Consider the following 19,541-nt stretch of genomic DNA (forward strand, 5'->3'; position numbering starts at 1 on the left):
TTTTAAAGCAGCAATCCCACATATATTTTTTTTTCTTCTTTAAATAGCAAGTTTTAATCATGCCTTTGTTATGTGTTTACTCAACATGACAAACATAACTATGCAGAACAGAGAACAGGAACTTCCCAACATGCATAGCCAACGACCTCACTTCCTGCCAGGCACTGGCAAGTCATATATTTACACTATCCTCGTACAAATCAGTATCTCCTTTTCAAAAGCTCTCTATTTGGCAAACAAAAATGGCTACCACACACAAACACAGTCAGTCTGCTACATAGACATAGTCTCACAGCTCTCAGAATGTCATGTGACTGCAGAGGGGGGAGAAGGAGAATGTAACAGACAGAGCTCAGATTAGCGTTTCAAAGCCTCTCTGCTCACTACATCTCGTGCCATGTGACTGCCATGGTAGTCCAGAATCATAATTCATCAATAGCAGTCTGACCAGGGAAAATAGTAAATACCAACATTTATCTTCAAGCCTGCCACAGTGATTTATGTTAAAAATAAACAAACCAAATTTTTTCATGAGATTGCTGCTTTATCACACTTTCATTTCAACAACTCCTTATTTGACATATTAGACATATGGTATATCATATGATATTTATTATTTTACCTTTTTATCTTAGAGATGGATAGCACTAGTCACGTACAGACTTACAAGAAGAGGCGAGACTCAACCCTGGCAGAAAAGGTGAAGATCTTGGAACTTCTGCAGCAGCCCAAAGCGTCTCAATCATCCGTGGCTAGGAACATGGGCCTGTCACAGTCAACAATTAGCCGTGTAATGAAAAAAAGGGATGAGATCTTAGAGCGCTGGAACCACAATGAGAACCCAAGTCGTAAACGGAACAGACCTTTTAAACATGCCAAGGTGGACGAGGCACTACTGGAGTGGCTTCTCTTTGCCAAGGCCAATAAGTTGCCTATTTCTGGACCTATCCTTATGAGACAGGCAGAGGCAATCGCAAATGAGATTGGATGCCCACAATTTAAACCTTCAAATGGATGGTTATGGAGGTGGAAAGAAAGGTATCGACTCTTCTATAGAGCAGAAGTCCTACCAGGGGAGAAGAGACATGGTGGTCAAAATAAATATATTAAAATCCTTCCAAAAGCTACACAGATGGTCAGAATGGAGCTAAATAGTGCAACCGATAAAAGATTTGCTGACCGTCACTTGAACAGTAGTAGATGGGTCAGAGGAGAAAGGGATGCCCACATGTTTTCAGAACTCCGTGATCAAGATTCTCAAAGAGACCCTTTAAGTAGATCTGTGCTGCTCGCTCGAATTGCTAAAGATTACCATTTAGAAGACATTTTTTGTGCTGTAGGTTCTCCCTTTCATTTTAGAATCATGGCAAGACAAGGAATGGCCACTGAGTCAAAAGAAGTGGTCAACATCTGGTTCTGTTGCAACATGAATGGGACAGAAAAGCTGAAACTGTTAGTTACACATAACCTTCTGCCAAGATCTTTAGGAACTCATTGTCTTTCTCCTGTATCCCTGAAAGCTAGTGTTAATGGAGAATTGACTGATAGTTTGTTAATAGAATGGCTTTTGAACTGGGATGCAAAACTTGGTAGACAGGAAAGGAAAGTATTACTTGTATTTACAGCACATAATGCTGGACCAAAAGTGAAACTCAGAAACATCTCATTGTGTATTTTCCCAAAAGAACATGCTCCTTCAAAAAATCACTTTGGTCATGAGCTGATAAGTGAATTCAGTACGTCCTACAGACAACTGCTTTGTGAGAGATTGCAAGAAGATACCAACCTTAGCAGTAGGACGGAGATATCCTTACTTCAGAAAATGCGTGAGGTTTCACTTGTGGAGGCAAGTTACACTATGAATAAAGCGTGGTTGAGAGTGAAACCTCATACTATAAAATCTTGTTATCAGAAGCAAGAAGGTATTAGAATTCTTTGTTCTACCAAGCATGACTTATCAGAAGCAAGAACTCATCAGGACATTTCCTTCCGTAATTCTCAAGAGAGCATTAGTAATGTTGATAATCACACCACTTTAACTACAGAGCAGGTGTCTTACAGAACTATCACTATTAAAGAAGAAAATGATGTTGAGCATGAACACCTCAAACTTGAAACCATATGTAAAAAACTACCTTGTCCAAACCAGAAAATAAAAGTTGGCTTTTCATCCAGTGAAGATCAGGCTGAGCTCAGAAGCTTACAGTCATATCCACTACTGAAAAATAGACATCAGAGCGCTACAGTCGTAGTTAAGTCTGAGGACCCAATTCAGTCCATCAATGTTCAGGAGATCAGACAAGCTTGTGATGTCATCCAGCATTTTTTGGCCAGTGAAAACCAAGACATGAGTATTTACTCCGCACTACAGAGTCAGATAGAGAGATGCTTGACCAGCCCAAATACTGAGAAACCTAGTAGTTACTTGGTGAGACAATAAACATTTGAATGTTATAGATTGGTGCTGATTTTTGACATGTCTCTTCTTTATCAGAACAGGACATATTAGACCACCGTTCCAGTGGAAAGAACTAAGAATGGATTCCGCACATCTCAAACACTTTGCAGACACGGTGCAGCAATCCCTGTATTTAGAACAGGCACTACTGCACTAGTGTCTTCAAATACAGCTTATTAAAAGGCTGCTTTCGTTTGACATGAGACTTTCACATGTGTTAAACAAAAGCAGATATGTGGGGAAAATGTGGCAAAGGGAAAAGGAAATGAAAGTGGGGTTGCTCCTTACTAACTGGAGTGAACCTTCACTATAATAACAAATTAGAGCTGCACCTTATTTCCAAAGTGGCGCTTCCTCAATACAAAACTAAAGTGCACCTTATTAATAAAGTGGGCATTCACCTTAGTAGAATAGAACTCCACCCATGTAGAATACTCCCAAGTTACCATGTCATTACCCCAGATAATTAAAAGGTGAGACCCCTTTGCGACCCCCATTGTTATTTTTATGCCACCAATTTCTGTTCCAAGCATTTGCCAGTCCAGATGTTAACGACCATTTGTCCATGGAAAAGTATAGTGTTAGTCAAATGTAGTCAATTTAAATAATTAAGCCCTGGCAGCACTTGAGTGAACAGATGTTGCAGCCAACCAATCAGGTGACTTGGATATTTCCTTGGCCCTGGAATAGTGCTATACACCCTCTATGGACAAATAGCAGTCAGCAGCTGGAGGACTGAAGAATGTGAGGAATTGGGAGTGACAGTATAGAGGTAATAGTAGGTATGTTTATTCTCTCTGGGTGGAGTATATCCTTCATCAAAATGGAGCTTCATTTTGATTTCTATCCTTCAAGCAATACAAAGTTGCAAGCATTAAAAACAAAACAAGTATAAAGGAATTGATTACTAATGAAAAACTAATGTGTATGTACACTATCCGCAACTTTTCTGTGATTATTACTGATTTTACGTCTTACTTGAATGTACTTTTGTATCTGATTTCTTTATTGGATCAATCAAAGTATTTCCTACATATGAGATCCTCATTTCTAGGTGTTTATTGATTTTATTAGGCACCCCATCCCCATCATGAAGCATATAATCAGGATGAATGGTTGTGTAAATAAAGCGTGTTCAAGGAGTACATAAAGACAGACTAATGGATTGGGCCAAAACAGGTAATGTTCTAGGGCTGTATCTACCTGGACGCAGATGAAGAATAGCACCTTGTGAATTTTCTACACTTGTTTCTTTGCTTCTTTTTGTTTATTTGGTTGATTAGTTTTAGCTGCCTTTATAATGTAACCTAGGCAGTAAAAGGTTTTGAATACAGATGTGCACACCTTCCAATTTAGGGTGTTTTATTCATGGGTTCGAAGGGTGCAACAAATTGTTCTTGCCTTTGGAACACCTGTAAAGAAATTGTAAATCATTTAGTATAATATATGTCATAAATGTGTTCAACTATTTGCGACTGTATCAATAAAGAGCAAACATGATTACATTTGTTTTTAATTATAAATTCTGACAAGCATTTGCTTCCCATTTTCTCAGCCATGTTTCCACATGTCAGATGGGGTCTTAATAATGAATAATCTTCGGGCAATTTCCCTTTGCAACCACGTTGGTTTTATATGCCATACTTATGCACTAATGGTGATAAACTGTAGCCTGACACTGTCTTTGTGTTATAATTAATCTATAAACACATTCAAGCTTGTATTCCATGGCTGTAAAGGGCAGCACTATTCGTAGCAATGGTTCAGCAATGTATATGGCTTTTTATTAAATAGATATTGAAGGTAATTTACTAACATTGATCCAGGGTGCAAACCTGCCAAGCGATCAGACTGTATCTGTCTAGAGCAGCAGTACACAACTTTATTTGGTCCAAGGGTCAAATTGGGAAATAGTATGGCTTGAAGGAGATTTACTGGAGGAGAATATGAACCTCTTTGCAGTTATGCACTACCTCTCAACATTGTTAAAAAGTCCCCATGTATGCACCACTACAATGTGGTGATCACCACCAGGGGAATTTTTATTAAAGCAGAAAAATAAAATAAAACAACAAAATAAACCCTGTCCTGTCCGGCAGTAACTAATACATTTGACAATCCCTGGCTAAGTGTGGAAGGACCTAATGTCCAGCTTACAAACAAACAGCAGTTGGCAAGTTAATTTCACTTGAAATAGCAGTTTTCCCTCTCTATGGAGGATTCCAGCCTCTTTCTCCAGGTAATGAGAGAGACTGACTGAGTAAACTTACACCCTTTTAAACTACATGGTGCAAGTGAAACTATTAATTAGCTTACTATCTGACTGTCAGGTCAGAAGACCCAAACTGGACCTTTCCATTCACTCCATAAAACCCTTGATCCGGCTCTTACTTGAGCCCAAATCTTTTACAAAGTTGTCTTTCCAATACTAACAATTTCCCCTGCAATTTAGAACACATAATTCAGAATTCTGTGACTTACATACAGTCCATAAATGATTTTTCCAGCATTTGTGTCACATATTTCCCCCCCCCCCCCTTTCTGTTTCAACCTACGGACCGGAACCTAGGAACCTTTTAACATCCTAAGGAGATGTTCTGATGTGGTCAATGTACTTTTGTCAGATAGGGCTCTATATGAGTTCTCTGTACAGCGCTGTGGAATCAGTGGCGCTATATAAATAATTGCTGATGATGATGATAATATACTAGTATAAGATCTTGCATCAGAGAATTTTTTTAATTGTTCTATATACCATTATTGTATTGATACGGCCGCTTATATAAGACATAAGCTACCTCATCATTTACTAACACGGTATTAGTTCAATAGGGCTTCTGTCTGCTCTCCTCCTCTGCTGTGAAGAAAGACGCCTTTGGTTCCCAGCTGTGCGCGCCCACAGCCTAGCAACAAGATGCGACATCCAGATCTTCAGCCAGTTAGACAAGGTAACCTTGTTGATAGGCGACGGGACACAGCCTATAAACACATATTGGTGGTCAGTGTGACGTCACTGACCACTGTAATAATCATTGGATAGCCTATATAAGACAGACTGGCACTGATTCTGGCACCAATTTTAACATAAGGACATGTTCTGATGTGGTCAATGTACTTTTGTCAGATAGGACTCTTTATTCACACATAATATACTAGTATAAGATCTTACATCAGAGAATTTTTTAAATTGTTCTATATACCAATATTGTATTAATGATGCGGCCACCTATATATGACATAAGCTACCTCAAACTCTGTCCAATGTCCTAAGACAAGTATAATATACTGTATACGTTCTAATAATATATCAGTATTTATTAAATATTAAAATATACTGTCCTGCTGGCAGCTACTTATTGTCCAGTTTTTTTTTGACTTGGAATACAGTGGAATGTTCGCTATATATCCATATTGTATTTCCTGCTGATGTATCCTGGCCACATTATGGATACATTTTAACTGGTCATGTGATAAACACTGCGATTACACTTGTTTTTCCTTTTTTAACTGCTTTTGTTAATGAAAAGTATTGACACTGAATAATTCTACAGTTAAACCGGTCAAAATTACAGTATGTACAGCAAAACTTTAATAATGCAAATACTCTTTGTATAGAAACATTTATTTTAATATTGAAGTAAAAATATCTATGTGCTGCTGAAGATGTCTCCATAGCTTTTCCATATTTCACTATCTAGCAAAAGAGAACACAACTTGATTATCAATGATTAATTTATTAGCCCTCCTCAGTCAGGTTATGTCCCAGTGCTACCTAGTTCTCTTGACAATCACGGTAAGTATTGTGATGTGACTAATGATGGCCATCCTCTTTGAGACAATTTAAAATGGAGTTAACTTTGGAGTAATGTACAATCACAAATGCTTTTGCTAACTTGCCTGCATGCTCAAGTTTGTGTAACTAAGCTATAGATAAAATTGAAGGGTTTTTTAATACAATATGAAGTTTATTTTACACAATTTTCAAACATGAAGCTCCTATCCTTGCTTACCTTTCTGGGCCGGCTGCCTCCACTTCATGTGGCTCTAGACTTCCTGCTCAGAGACTAAAGGAACATCTGAGTTCTGGGAAGAATTTAATTTATTTTTCATTTAATTTTTTCATTCGGCCACCACCTCTTGTGGTCCTGCCCCACTATGGGTGACAAAGTCCATTCTCTTATATTATCCTCTCCACCCTCAATCTGCCCCCTGGATCCCATCCTCTCTCACCTCTTTCACTCAATCTTCCCCATTGCTTGCTCAACCCTGATCACCTCTTCAATCTGTCCCTTCCCACTGGAATCTTCCCCTCATCCTTTAAACATGCTCTTATCTCACGCTTTCTTAAAAAAACAATATTGACCCCACTCACTCTCGAACTACTGCCCCATTTCTCTTCTCTTTTGCCTCCAAAATACTTGAGCAGCTTGTTTACAATCATCTCAGCAGCTACCAAATCCAGTGGCCACTTCTCCCTGGTTTCTGACACCATGCTTTTGCTGTTACCTCCTACCTCGCCAATCGCTCCTTCTCTGTTTCTACCTCTAGTTTCTCCCCTCCCCCATCCATTCTTCCTATAGGAGTCCCACAGGGCTCTGTCCATGGCCCTCTGCACTTTTCTCTCCTCCCTGGGTGAACTCATCAGTTCCTTTGGGCCTCCAATACCACCTCTATGCTGACGACACTCAACTCTACCACTCATCTCCTGACTCTCCCCTTCCCTCGTCTCTCGGGTGTCCAGTTGCCTCTCTCCCATCTCCACCTGGATGTCCTTACACTTTCTCTAACTTAACTATGCCAAAAGTGAACTCATTGTTTTCCCTCCATCAAGAGTCTCCTCCCCTTCCGACCTCTCTATCACTGTTGAGAACACCGCTCTGTACTCCAACTCCACAGCCTGGGTGTCATTCTTGACTTCTCCCTCTCCTTCAACCCCTTGCTATCAATCTCTTGCCCAATCCTGTTGCTTCCAGCTCCACAGCATCGCCCGTATCAGACCCTTTCTCTCCCAGGATGCCATAAAAACTCATCCACTCACTAGTCATTTCTGGTCTCGACTAGAGCAACCCACTTCTTACTGGCCTCCCCCACTCCCATTTTGCTCATTTTCAATATATACTGCAGCTAGACTTTTCACACTCTCTTGCAGCTCCACATCTGCCTTCCCTCTTTGCCAAACCTTACACTGGTTCCCCTTCCCCTACAGAATCCTCTTTAAACTCTCCAACGTCACTGCTCCCTACGTCTCCAAACTCATCTCCATATATACTCCCTCCTGTCCTCTCCAGTAGCCAATGACCATCGCCTCCCCTCCCCCCTCTGGTGACCACATCTCACTCCCTTATCCAAGAATTCTCCTATGCTGCCCCCCACCACTGGAGCGATCTCCCCTAGCATGTAAAGCTTCAAACGGTCATTGAAAACCCACCTGTTTAGAAAAGCTTACCAGTCTTACACTTAACCATTTCACCATTTAGTATACCTCACCCTCTTTCATCCTCCATCTCTCCCACTCTAGCTTCTTGCCCTCTGATCGCCTTACTTTGGATCACCCCTTGAGTCAACTGTCTGTCTGCCCCTTTCCCTATAGATTGTAAGCTAGTGAGCAGTACCTTCTTCCTTCCTGTTCTCATTACCTATAACTTTTGGTCAGCAGCTACACTGTGTACCTCCTCCTTGGGCTTTCTGCCCATTGACTCCACTCCTCCATAGACTTTGCACCTCTTTCAGTGGTTTTAAAACTGTTAGTTGCACTCATGCTAATGGACACAGGTTTCAGCCTGTGCTGAATATAGCCCTTGCACCCCAGTAGCTGTGCTGAGAGTTGTAGTGTTATTTGTTTACTGTACTGTACTGTTATACCATGTACTTTTATTGTCTTTTTGTGTGCCCTCTGCACGGACCTCATGTGGCACCCTATAAATAAACATTAATAATAATTACAATTTTGGAGGCCCCAGGTCATGTGTGCGGTATTCTGAGACATCAATGCCTTACCAATTCTCATTAAGCTCTGTGCTGACTGTGGACACTGCTCTATTCTCCTCTGAGATGGTAGAGAGCAAGGCCCAGAACATTTTAGATGCCTGCTACCCTGGTAGCTACGTCTATGCCTCCATGTATGTTCGAAGGTCTGATTATGCTGGCATTGAGCTTACTGCTTTGTTTCTTGTAGAAGTCTGTGCTTAGGAACTATTATATATTGTTATTTCTATGACTAAAAACCATCAGATGGTTAAAGGGCATGGATTGGTATAGAAACTAATAGGCAATCTTCCAGCCACGTTCCTTAGTGTCACTTTAGGGATACAGGTTTGTAAATTGGGATATACTGTAAGAATGAGCTATGTGCACGGAGTTGTATGTATGCCAAATATAAAATCCTTACACTGAACATTCTGTAGAATAAGAAATGCCAACTCAGCAGTGATTATAATTTATTTTTTTATTATTGGTTTATTTATACCTCTAACAAACAAGAAACCAATATTAAATTATTGTGCAGTTATCATCTGGTTCAGAATTAATGACATTAGATTAGGGCCAAGGTCAAGTAAATTTAAAATATCTTGCCGAAGGGATCTCTTTATCCCCCCTTTTACACCACATATTGAGTAACCCAGTCCTGTGTTGACACTCAGATATTATAATGTAAAAATAGCCTACTGAACATATATATAAAACTGACTGTTTCCTTGATCGCAGTACATTGCAAGATCAGTGTCCAGTCAGCTACACACAATGGAGGCAGCCATTGTATGGGCTGAACCAATATTTGTGAGAATACCAGGGGGTAAATGTATCAAGCTGAGCGTTTTCTGGCGGGTTTGAAAAGTGGAGATGTTGCCTATAGCAACCAATCAGATTCTAGTTTTCATTTTGTAGAATGTACTAAATAAAGGAAAACTAGAATCTGATTGGTTTATCAACCCCGTCAGAAAACTCTCAGCTTGATACATTTACCCCATGTGTTAAATGACAAGAAGTAGTGACATCACTGGAGCATTTTCTCATGAATAATGATTGGTTCAGCCCACAAACTGTTTGTAGGGAACAGGTCTGCCATTAGATCAGTACCAGGACCACTTTTTGCCAAGATTACAACCAGAACTATTAAAATGGCAAACAAATCTTGCAAGCCAATACAAAGCTGCCATATCATAAGGAACAGAGGGATGTTTGACTATCCAGATTTCATAACAAAATGGACACTATCTTTTAAAAAGTATTTGTTTAAACTGTAATAAAAACTAAATATATCTGCTTTGAAAGCTTCTTATGAATATACATATATATATATATTTTTATATATAATTATAATAAAATGCACAAAATTTAAAGTGAAACATGGAAGTAAGAATTCAGCGTAGAACATGATGTATTTTTGCAGTTGTATTGGAGATGTTTGACAGTAGAAATCAGCTGAAGGCACCTAATAACTCCCGTCTCTGCCAAACGTGAACATACCTCTCTCTATAGATCTGGATTCCAACCTGAAACTACATATAAGGCACTATATTGTTGAAAGAGAGAGAGGTTTAAGCACCAGTTACCACTTAGATTTAATGCGTGTTTTACACCAGAGTGGTTAATTTGGCAATCTGCAGCTATTCCAACATTCGGAGTTTCTGGTAGATTACTTATGCAATCAGTGAAGCTCTTCTCATTTCCAAGTCTGGTTAGTGCATGGACCACATAGGTTCTCGTTTCTAACCTCTCCAGCCTCTTTATGGTAGAAGACCAAGACGAGACACCTTAGCTGACAAGAAAGAGTGAATGATGAAGACGATGGTTTTGGGGCAAGAATGAAGATCCAGTTGCTGGAAGGAAGAAGAAAAACATATTAACGAACCACAGGTTTATCAATCTAATAAGGTAAAACATTTAAGGAAGTGTTGAGCTATACTTGGTGGACAGTACTGGGTCATGTCATGAAGAAAATGTTAGGAGTTGAGAATGTTAATTTCTTGGCTTACGTACAAGTTCCCCCTCAGGATTTCCAAAGTCCAGATACAACATTCTGGTGCCATCGTCGGAAGACATCCGAAGCTTCTCAAAAGGTTTATGGAGGTGGACTACCTTGTTTAGTCCAGGCTCTTCCGTGAACAGAGTGAATCCTTGCTCAATGTGTATGGAGAGTGCACACTCTTTCCCACCCCACGTACATGCTGTGCCAAGAAAAATACACATGAATTAATATTTAGGATGAGAATTCATCTTACAGACATTAAGGAACACAAGCATTACTTCACTATCTCTATACATCCATTCTGTCATTTATATGTATCTGTGAGGGTTACTAATTTTACAATGTCAATGTCAAAGTGCATTCAAATTTGCACTACTGCAGCTAATACACACTTGCAAGTACTCACTGATGTGTTCTGGTATTTTGTTGGACACTATAAAAAAATTAAGAATAAGGGGCCTGATTCATTAAGGATCATAAATGAAGAGGTATCTTATTTCAGTCTCCTGGACAAAACCATGCTACAATGCAAGGGGTGCAAACTAGTTTTTTGTTTTGCACATAAGTTAAATACTGACAGTTTTTTCACTGAGGATAAGTACTGCAATAAACATTTGTTAAGAGATTGGAGTGCTTATTTAAAATACAGCAAGACAACTATATCTTCTAATACACAGAAAGAAAATAATTTTCTAGCTTCAAGACTGAGGGGTATATTTACTAAGCTGCGGGTTTGAAAAAGTGGAGATGTTGCCTATAGCAACCAATCAGATTCTAGCTGTCATTTTGTAGAATGCACTAAACAAATGATAACTAGAATCTGATTGGTTGCTATAGGCAACATCTCCACTTTTTCAAACCCGCAGCTTAGTAAATCTAGCCCTGAATCTCTTATTTAAGCTCTTTGTTTTGCCACTACATTACTGAAACCGCTATCTCCTTTGCCTCTCACTTGCAAATCAGTTTGAAATGCTGAAGACGTTGTCCTGTTCTTTTTTTGCTTCTCTTCAATTGTTGGCTTTCAAGATTCAATTGAAAGTCAAAACTCATTTGACACTGCTTCCCGGAATGATTCTATTTTCACTTGCTTTTCTCTCTACTGTTACTGTCTGAGACACCGCTCTCCCACTGCTCTCTAACCATAGTGAGCTTCCCTAAAGGGGGCTTGTTTACCAAAATGGTGCAACATGAACAAACGTAACCCATAGCAACCAATCAAAAGTTAGTTTTCACAATCTAAACTGCTATAATATTGCTGTAATGGTTGCTATTGGTTACAGTACTTCCTGCATAGTACATCATGTCAATTTCGCTCAATGTTTTCTGACATGACTTTACCTTATGGACAGAAACCGGGCAGACAGAGCTCCCCAATCTCACACTAGAGCCAGCACAGACACTTTAGCTATATTACCCTGGGCATGCATTAAACATGTAACTAAATATTTAAATGCAGTATAGTGCTTCAAACAGTTACAGACTTGTAATAGCCTTCCACTTGTTTACTCATTCTCTATGGCATATGTTATTACTATTATTATTAATTTTTATTTATAGGGTTCCACAAGATATCTGTAGCGCCGTACAGGGACAGACAGTATCACAGTACAGGGTGAGACAGCACGGTACAGTTAACAAGAAGCACAGTAACTCAGGAAGCTCAAAGTACAGCTAGAGGGGGTGGGGGAAGGGAAAATTTGCATACGTTGGTAGACTGAGCCCAAAAGGGAGGGCACAGATAACAGGTGAGAGCCACAGAGGGGTGAAGTGAGTAGAAAGAGGGGTGGAAGGGCAGAAGGTCCTCAAGGAGGAGGCTGAGTAGCTGGAGAACAGAGTTATAAGTAGTGGAGAACAAGAGGAGAGGTGCCCCTGCTCGAAGGAGCGTACAATCTAAGGGGAGGGGTGGACAGAGAGAGACGCAAGGGTGAGAGGAGGAAAGGGGGAGAACAGAGGCTGAGTCAGGGAAGGGGAAAAGGAGTACGACAAGGTGGGTGGTTAAGTGGGAGACTGGAAGGCTTTTAAAAAAGGTGGGTTTTTAAAGCCCGTTTGAAGCCTGACAAATTGGGGGATGTTCTGATGGAGCGGAGGAGCTGGTTCCAGTGGAGGGGGGCAGAGCGGGAGAAGTCTTGGATACGTGCGTGGGAGGAGGTAACCAGGGGGGAAATCATATATATATCATCTGGGCACGTCTTACCTGTGGTCACCTCTTGTATGAGCTCAGCTGCATTGTGGCAACCATCTACCAATGCCCGTGTCCACTCTGCCAAATCTTGGTGCGTCTCTACACTAAACAAATGAGTCTCCACACCCTTCTGAGTGCCAGAGCGGAGAGCGAATGCCAGCTCTGTGTCATACATTGGGGAGCTTTTTGGAGGCCCAGAGTGTACAAGCCTGTGAGAGAAGGAGAAAGCAGGATAGTATGTTAGCTCCGTCAGATTGGTAAGCTAGCCACTAGAGCACCTAATTCCCAGTTCTTTTATCGTACACTAGATGACGTTCAGTCTCAGACATAAAAATAATAACTGATACTATCAAAATGTGATTTTTGAAATCTGTTGTGTAAAATAAAAAAATGAAAAAACTTTGTATTTCATTAGAAAATATACTATGAATTTATTTGCTTGTGCCTCAGGTTTTTTATAGCGTGTATCTGACCAGGAGATATACTGACAGCTGCAGAGTATAATTATTTTATTTACAAATTTCTTGCTACTTTAAAAAAAAAAAAAAAAAAAAGGCATCACACAGTCATGGTATCACCCTTGGTTTAATCAATGGAAATAGCTCTACAAGACATCTACATGCAGTGACAGTGATTGACAGTACTGCTTGACATGTACAGAATGGTAAGTGGTATGAAGAGTTTATTGGCATTCTACAGACAAATATGGTTTAAAAAACGATAGTTATTCTGACATTGCTTCCTAAAGACAAACAAACATTTTGTCGGGTATCAGGGATTTTTGAAATGAATAGGATAGCATTCACACTTACTAATACATGCAAATAGGAAAAAACAAATATATGTGTGTAGAATAAGTATTTTATGTGTTTTATGAGTATTCATAGGAGAATTTACAGTAAATGTGGAAAATGTGCAGTTTAATTACTTCTAGCAATACCTTTAAATAAAACCTGGAACAACAAGCTGCAGATCAGTTTATTGACCATACGCCTCTTATATAATCACAAAATCATATTCAGTTATTAGTCCAGGTTGACGACATTAAGAGCATAATTTGCATTGCTATAAATATATTCGCTATTTGAATAATTTTGACATCACTCCCTTTTGTGATAACAAATATGTTTACAGTGGTGTATTTCCCCATCCCCAAATGGGGAAGGCAACAGCATACTACAGTAAGGCCATCTGTAAAATTAATTTGGGTAATGTACGTAAAAATATATATATATATTTTGTGCAAAAATGCATAATATTTAGTGTCAAAATGTGTCTGGTGATGAAAGTGTGTGTATGTGAAAGGATGCTTAACATTTTGTTTGATAAAACCAGTGGTCAAAGTGGGCATGTATTTGGTGGTACCACCACCAGTTCTACTGCCTTCAAACTATCAAATTCTATTCACTTATTATTTTACACACCACCATTTCTTAATTTCCACTTCGACCACTGGATGAAAGCCCAAATCAGTGTTCCATTGTTTCGAGACCATAGAGGTGGTTCCTTATAATATGAATTGCACATCTGACAATTACAGAACTCCGAAACAGATTCCGGAACCCTACAAACTGTGCAATTCTGCTTTAAAGAACTGCAATATTAGTGGTAATACTTTTTGCCACTAGATGGTAGTATAATATTAATCATTTGCTTATATCTATCAGTAAGATTTTTCCCACGTTTTTTGTAGCCTTATGTTTGCTACTTTAATGTTTCCGTTCTCCAGCCAAAAAAGTTATGGATAGAAAAGTTCATTAAGTACTCAGTGGTTGTTGTTGTTGTTCCCTGTCATACAAAGCACTTCAGCTGTGAAAACGCTGAAGTCCCAAACATAAATTCTTGGTTTAATGTCGCACACATAAAAACATTTGTGATGTTGACATTGTGATGTCATAAGAAAGGTGCAGGGGATTCATAATTAAAAACAGATGGTTCACACCCATTCCTTAGCACTCCTAGTTGTACTTGGAAGAGCGCCTCTCTCACCAAGGACTTAAAGTGTAAAGACATACACCACCAGTCCTTACTAATTTGCATTCACTATTAACACTTTATTTAGTGCATACTTGCCAACTCTCCTGGAATACCCGGGAGACTCCCGAATTCCTGGTAAGTCTCCCGGACTCCCTGGAGAGCAGGCAATTCTCCCGCATCTGCCCACTTCCTAGTGAAGTGGGCAGATTTGAAGCCTTCATGATGCGATTCTCATGGAATCGCCATCATTGTTGCCCGTCCCCCCATGTTAAAATGATTCGATTCGCGAAGCCCCACCCCCTCACACCGACCTCTACTCCGAGACTCCCGGAGGCCAGCCTGTACAGGTTGGCAACTATGATTTAGTGAAATGTATTTATATAGCACCAGCATACGCAGAAGTGTTTTACAAATGTGATGATTGGTCTCCTTGTGACACGAGCATCTATTATACAAATGTTTATGGAATTGCTTGCCCCTTACCTGGTTGCAATGAGCGGGTGGCAGAACGCAGGTTTACCGAAACCGTCTCTGGTGTGTGGGAGACTGTTGTACAACAGAAGATCTTTTTCTGTTAGAACAGCCAAGTAGTTCCGCTTCCCATCTTGCGTGAGCTGGAAGCCACAAGAAACAGAAAGACCTTCAATTTATATTTCCATAATAGAGAAAACAATAAATGTCTATTGTGATAAACGCAAATCCACCTTTCTTCAGGAAATATACAATACCTGCTCAGTCAGCCAGCCCATCTGCTTGACCTCCTTGCCCAGGAGTTGTTTGACCTCCTCCTGGTAACGCAATGTCAGAGCATTGACATTGGCATGGATGGCTTTGAACCAGGACTGGGCTGTACCCTCATCCTTTGCTCTGAGAAACAGAACGTCTCTTCCATCTGCTGAACAGATCTCTAGGTATCTGCAGGAGAAAAAATATATATAGACCATGAGGTTGAAAGAAGCCATAAACCAAATTAAAATCAAATGTCCAATGGTTTCTGTTGTATAATCACACAGCCTGAGCACCGTGGTGATAAGACTAAGATGGGCCACAGATATAGTACAAGTCTTGGACTTCTAACATTTCTGTTCTTAAGTCTCTCTTACTTTTGTGTCAATAAGATTCACAATTTAGTTTGTTAGTTGAGAACTAATTAAATGTTCACCGTTAGTGCTTCTGATGATGACACTACAAGCAGTCAGATGTGGTTATCTTCCATCTGGGCAGTTAGAATATGCTGTACATTGATTGACTCGGCTCTTTGCTCAAGATCCCACATTTTCTTATTCTCACAAATATAAAGCATTGGATGTTTCGGAATACTTTTGCCAAACTTTACAGTTGTGCTGAGGATCGTTCATACCAAAAACAAGACTGTTGTAGGATCTACTGAACTACTATGTCTGTTCAGCTGTCATTGCTGTTTCAACATCTGTTCAGCTGCCCATTGAGCTCACATGTTATTGCTGTTGCCATCTCTGTTTGGCTGCTGGACCCTCTGCACCCCAGCATCCTGGACCTCATTGTGTCAGAGCTACAGAAACTGTTTCCTCTATTAACCCCAGCCAGGGGGCGATAAAGTATCCTTCACATTTTCCATTGCCCTGCAAAATTTGGATCAATTGTTCTTTCTCATTTACTGACCCTAGCTAATACACATTCATCCACATCTCTCCATCGTGCACCTACTCAAATTACACCTTCTCTTTCTCCTATTCACTTTCTCCTGTGCACTATGGAATGTCAGATCTGTTTGTAACAAACTTGCATCCATTTAGGATCTATTCATGTCTAAATCCCTCAATCTCCTTGTCATTATGGAAACCTGGTTCACCTCCTCTGACACTATAACCCAGCAGCTCTCTCCTATAGCAAACTCTCCCGCAGCCACACTCCCAGACCCGGAAACAGACAAGGTGGTGGAGTAGGCATTCTACTTTCTCCAAGCTGTACCTTCCAAGTCAAACCCTCTGAACCCTCCGTCTCATTATCTTCCTTGAAATCCACACCATCTGTTTACTTTATCCTCTCCACCTTCATGTTGCTGTAATTTATCACCCCCAAGGTTAAGTTCCCCACTTCCTTGACAACTTGGCAGCATGGCTCACTTATTTCCTATCCTTTGACCTGCCTACTCTTATGCTAGGCGATTTCAACATTCCCATTGATAATACCACTGTATCTTCTGCCTCTAAACGTCTTTCACTTACATCCTCCTTTGGTCTGTCCCAGTGGACCTCATCTCCCACCCACTTGAAGGATACTCCCTTGACCTTGCCTTCTCCTTCAACTGCTCCATCTCTAGTTTCTCAAACATAGACTTCCCACTATCTGACCACAACTTCCTTTCCTTCAGCCTCACCTTACCTCATACACTCCCCCCTGCACCCAAATACTTAAGTACTCTTAACCCGATACACTTCTCATTTTCACTAAAACAACTACTTTCTTCTATTGTAAAGGTTACCACTTTCTACAACAAAGCACTCACTTCAGCCCTAAATAATGCAGCTCCAGTCTCTGATGATCCAAACTCTAACCATGGCACACCAAACATACCTATCTACAAAAGTGCTCTTGCACTGGAGAAAAGCTAATTCCTGTCCCAATTCCTTCCACTACAAATTTATCCTTTTATTGAACAGCACAGGCTTTTCAATTGCCAAACAAAAATCAGAAAAAAAACAAAACAAAACAGATCATCCACCCAGTCATCTAATCCATGTCACCTCTTTGCCACCTTCAACTCACTTCTCTGCCCACCTGTACCTGCTCCTCCTTCCTCCCTCACTGCCCATGATTTTGTCACCTACTTCAAAAATAAAATCGACACCATCCAACAAGATATTTCCTCAGGCCAAATTCCACCCACTCAACCCACTCTACCCACCTTCACCTAAACTCCCCAATCCACCCTTAATTCATTATCTTCAGTAACTGAAGATGAAGACTCATCTCATCATCCTGTCCTACAATTTGTCCACTCTAACCTATTCCCTCCCAAATTCTCTGCTCTCTCTCCTCCACTGCATGCCCACCTCTAACTCACCTCTTCAACCTGTTTCTCTCTCTACTGGCACATTTCCATCCTCCATCCTCCCTTAAACATGCCCTATCTCACCTATTCTAAAGAAACTATCTCTCGATCCATCCGCTCTCTCCAACTACCACCCTATTGCTCTCCTCCCCTTTGTCTCCGAACTACTTGAGCGATTAGTGTACAACAGACTGTCTCACTTTCTCTCCTCTCACTCCATTCTTGACTCTCTGCAACCAGGCTTTCACCACCAATATTTCAATGAAAGTGCTCTCAAAAGTGATCAATGATCTACTTACTGCAAAGTCTAAGGGTCATTTCTCCATACTCATTCTCCTGGACCTGATACTGTTGACCACCCTCTTCTTCAACACACCACATCCTTTAGTCCATTGACTTTTGTGGCACAGTTCTTTCCAGGTTAACTTCCTATCTATTGAAATGCTACTTTTGTGTTTGTTTCTACCTCTGGCACTTCGTGCCCTCCACAGCCACTATCTGTTGGGGTCTCATAAGGCTCTGTTCTTAGCCCTTTACTTTTTCACAGTAAACCTCTTCTCTTGTGGAACTAATTTGCCGAATACACCTCCAGTACAACCTCTACACTGACAACACCCAAATATAGGGCTCTTCCCTCGCCTCCCCTCTTCAGCACTATCTTGTGTAACCAACTGTCTTTCTGCTATCTCCATATGGATGTCTCAATGCTACAAGTTCAGCATGTCCAAATCAGAACATATTATTTTCCGTCCTCCCAGAGTCACCACCTCCCCTCAAATCTCCCTTAATGTCAATAACACCACAATTTCCTCAGTCTCCTAAGCCTGCTGCCTTGGTGTCACACTTGACTCTGTCCTAGCCTTTATTCCTCACATGCAGACTCTCTCCTAGTCCTGTTGACTCCACCTTACCAGAATACGCCCTTTTCTTACCCAGCATCCTACAAAAACTTTTGTAAATTGTCTCACCCCCTCCCGTCTTGACTACTGCTACCACCTGATATTTGGCATTCCCAACACCCAGGTATCCCCACTTCAATCCATCCTAAATGTTGCTGCAATACTGATCTTCCTCTTTCACCATTCCACATCTGCTGCACCACTTTGAAAATCCCTACACTGGCTCCCTGTGTCCTCCAGAATCCGATTCAAATTGCTCACTCTTACCTACAAAGCCCTCAACAACACCACCCCTTCATAGATTTCAAATCTTGTATCAAAATACTCTCCCTCCCGCGCTTTTAGTGCTACCTCTGACCTGCGTCTGGTCTCGTCTCTGGTAACCACATTTCACTCCTGCCTACAAGACTTCTTCTGTGCTGCTACCTACTTATTGAATTCCCTACAACGCACAATCGGGCTTTCCCGCAGCCTTCAAATCTTTAGACACTCTCTGAAAACCCATCTCTTTTTTAAGGTTTACCTTATCACTGATGATACTATTCACAATAATACACCCTCACAACTATTCCATTCTCTACTCTAAACTATACTCATTCCTCTTGTTTCAGCTGTGCCCTCTTCCACTTAGAATGTAAGGTCTCTAATGAGCAGGGCCCTCCATACCCTTTGTTTGCAAATCTGCATTTATTTTGTTGTGGTTTTATGTATGGCCTGTTTTACCTACTGTATGGCGCTGCGGAGCACTGTGACGCCTTACAAAAATGATGATAATAATAATAACCACACTTCCCACCATCCCTGATCAAACTTGAAAGATGACAATCTGATGTTAATATGGAGTGTCGGCCTTTTTTAGCTCATACAAGCAGCAATTTGCATCTTATTAGGCCTAAATTGTTGTAATTTTCTAGGAGAATTACAGTTTGTACAGGCATTTTACAGATACACTATATTCAGGACTGGATCACCCACCAAACAACCTAGGCCCAGTAGGTCTTGAGTGGCCTGCTCACTGCTTG

The 19,541-nt window shown here is 40.6% G+C and overlaps 1 protein-coding gene across 1 annotated transcript in view; it reads right to left on the reverse strand.

Annotated features, from left to right (window-relative positions):
- Window positions 1–8,885: 8,885 nt before the first annotated feature.
- The window catches only part of SNTA1 (syntrophin alpha 1), a 57,684-nt gene continuing 47,028 nt past the window's right edge, over window positions 8,886–19,541 (reverse strand). Inside the window, exons 4-8 of the mRNA XM_075177536.1 lie at window positions 15,315–15,501; window positions 15,070–15,200; window positions 12,622–12,818; window positions 10,439–10,626; window positions 8,886–10,278 (exon numbers count right to left, since the gene is read on the reverse strand). Coding sequence (XP_075033637.1) covers window positions 10,186–10,278; window positions 10,439–10,626; window positions 12,622–12,818; window positions 15,070–15,200; window positions 15,315–15,501 — 796 coding nt within the window. The 3' untranslated portion in view covers window positions 8,886–10,185. The remainder of the gene's footprint in view (window positions 10,279–10,438; window positions 10,627–12,621; window positions 12,819–15,069; window positions 15,201–15,314; window positions 15,502–19,541) is intronic.

This window comes from Mixophyes fleayi, chromosome 6 (assembly GCF_038048845.1).
Source record: "Mixophyes fleayi isolate aMixFle1 chromosome 6, aMixFle1.hap1, whole genome shotgun sequence".
NCBI lineage: Eukaryota > Metazoa > Chordata > Amphibia > Anura > Limnodynastidae > Mixophyes > Mixophyes fleayi.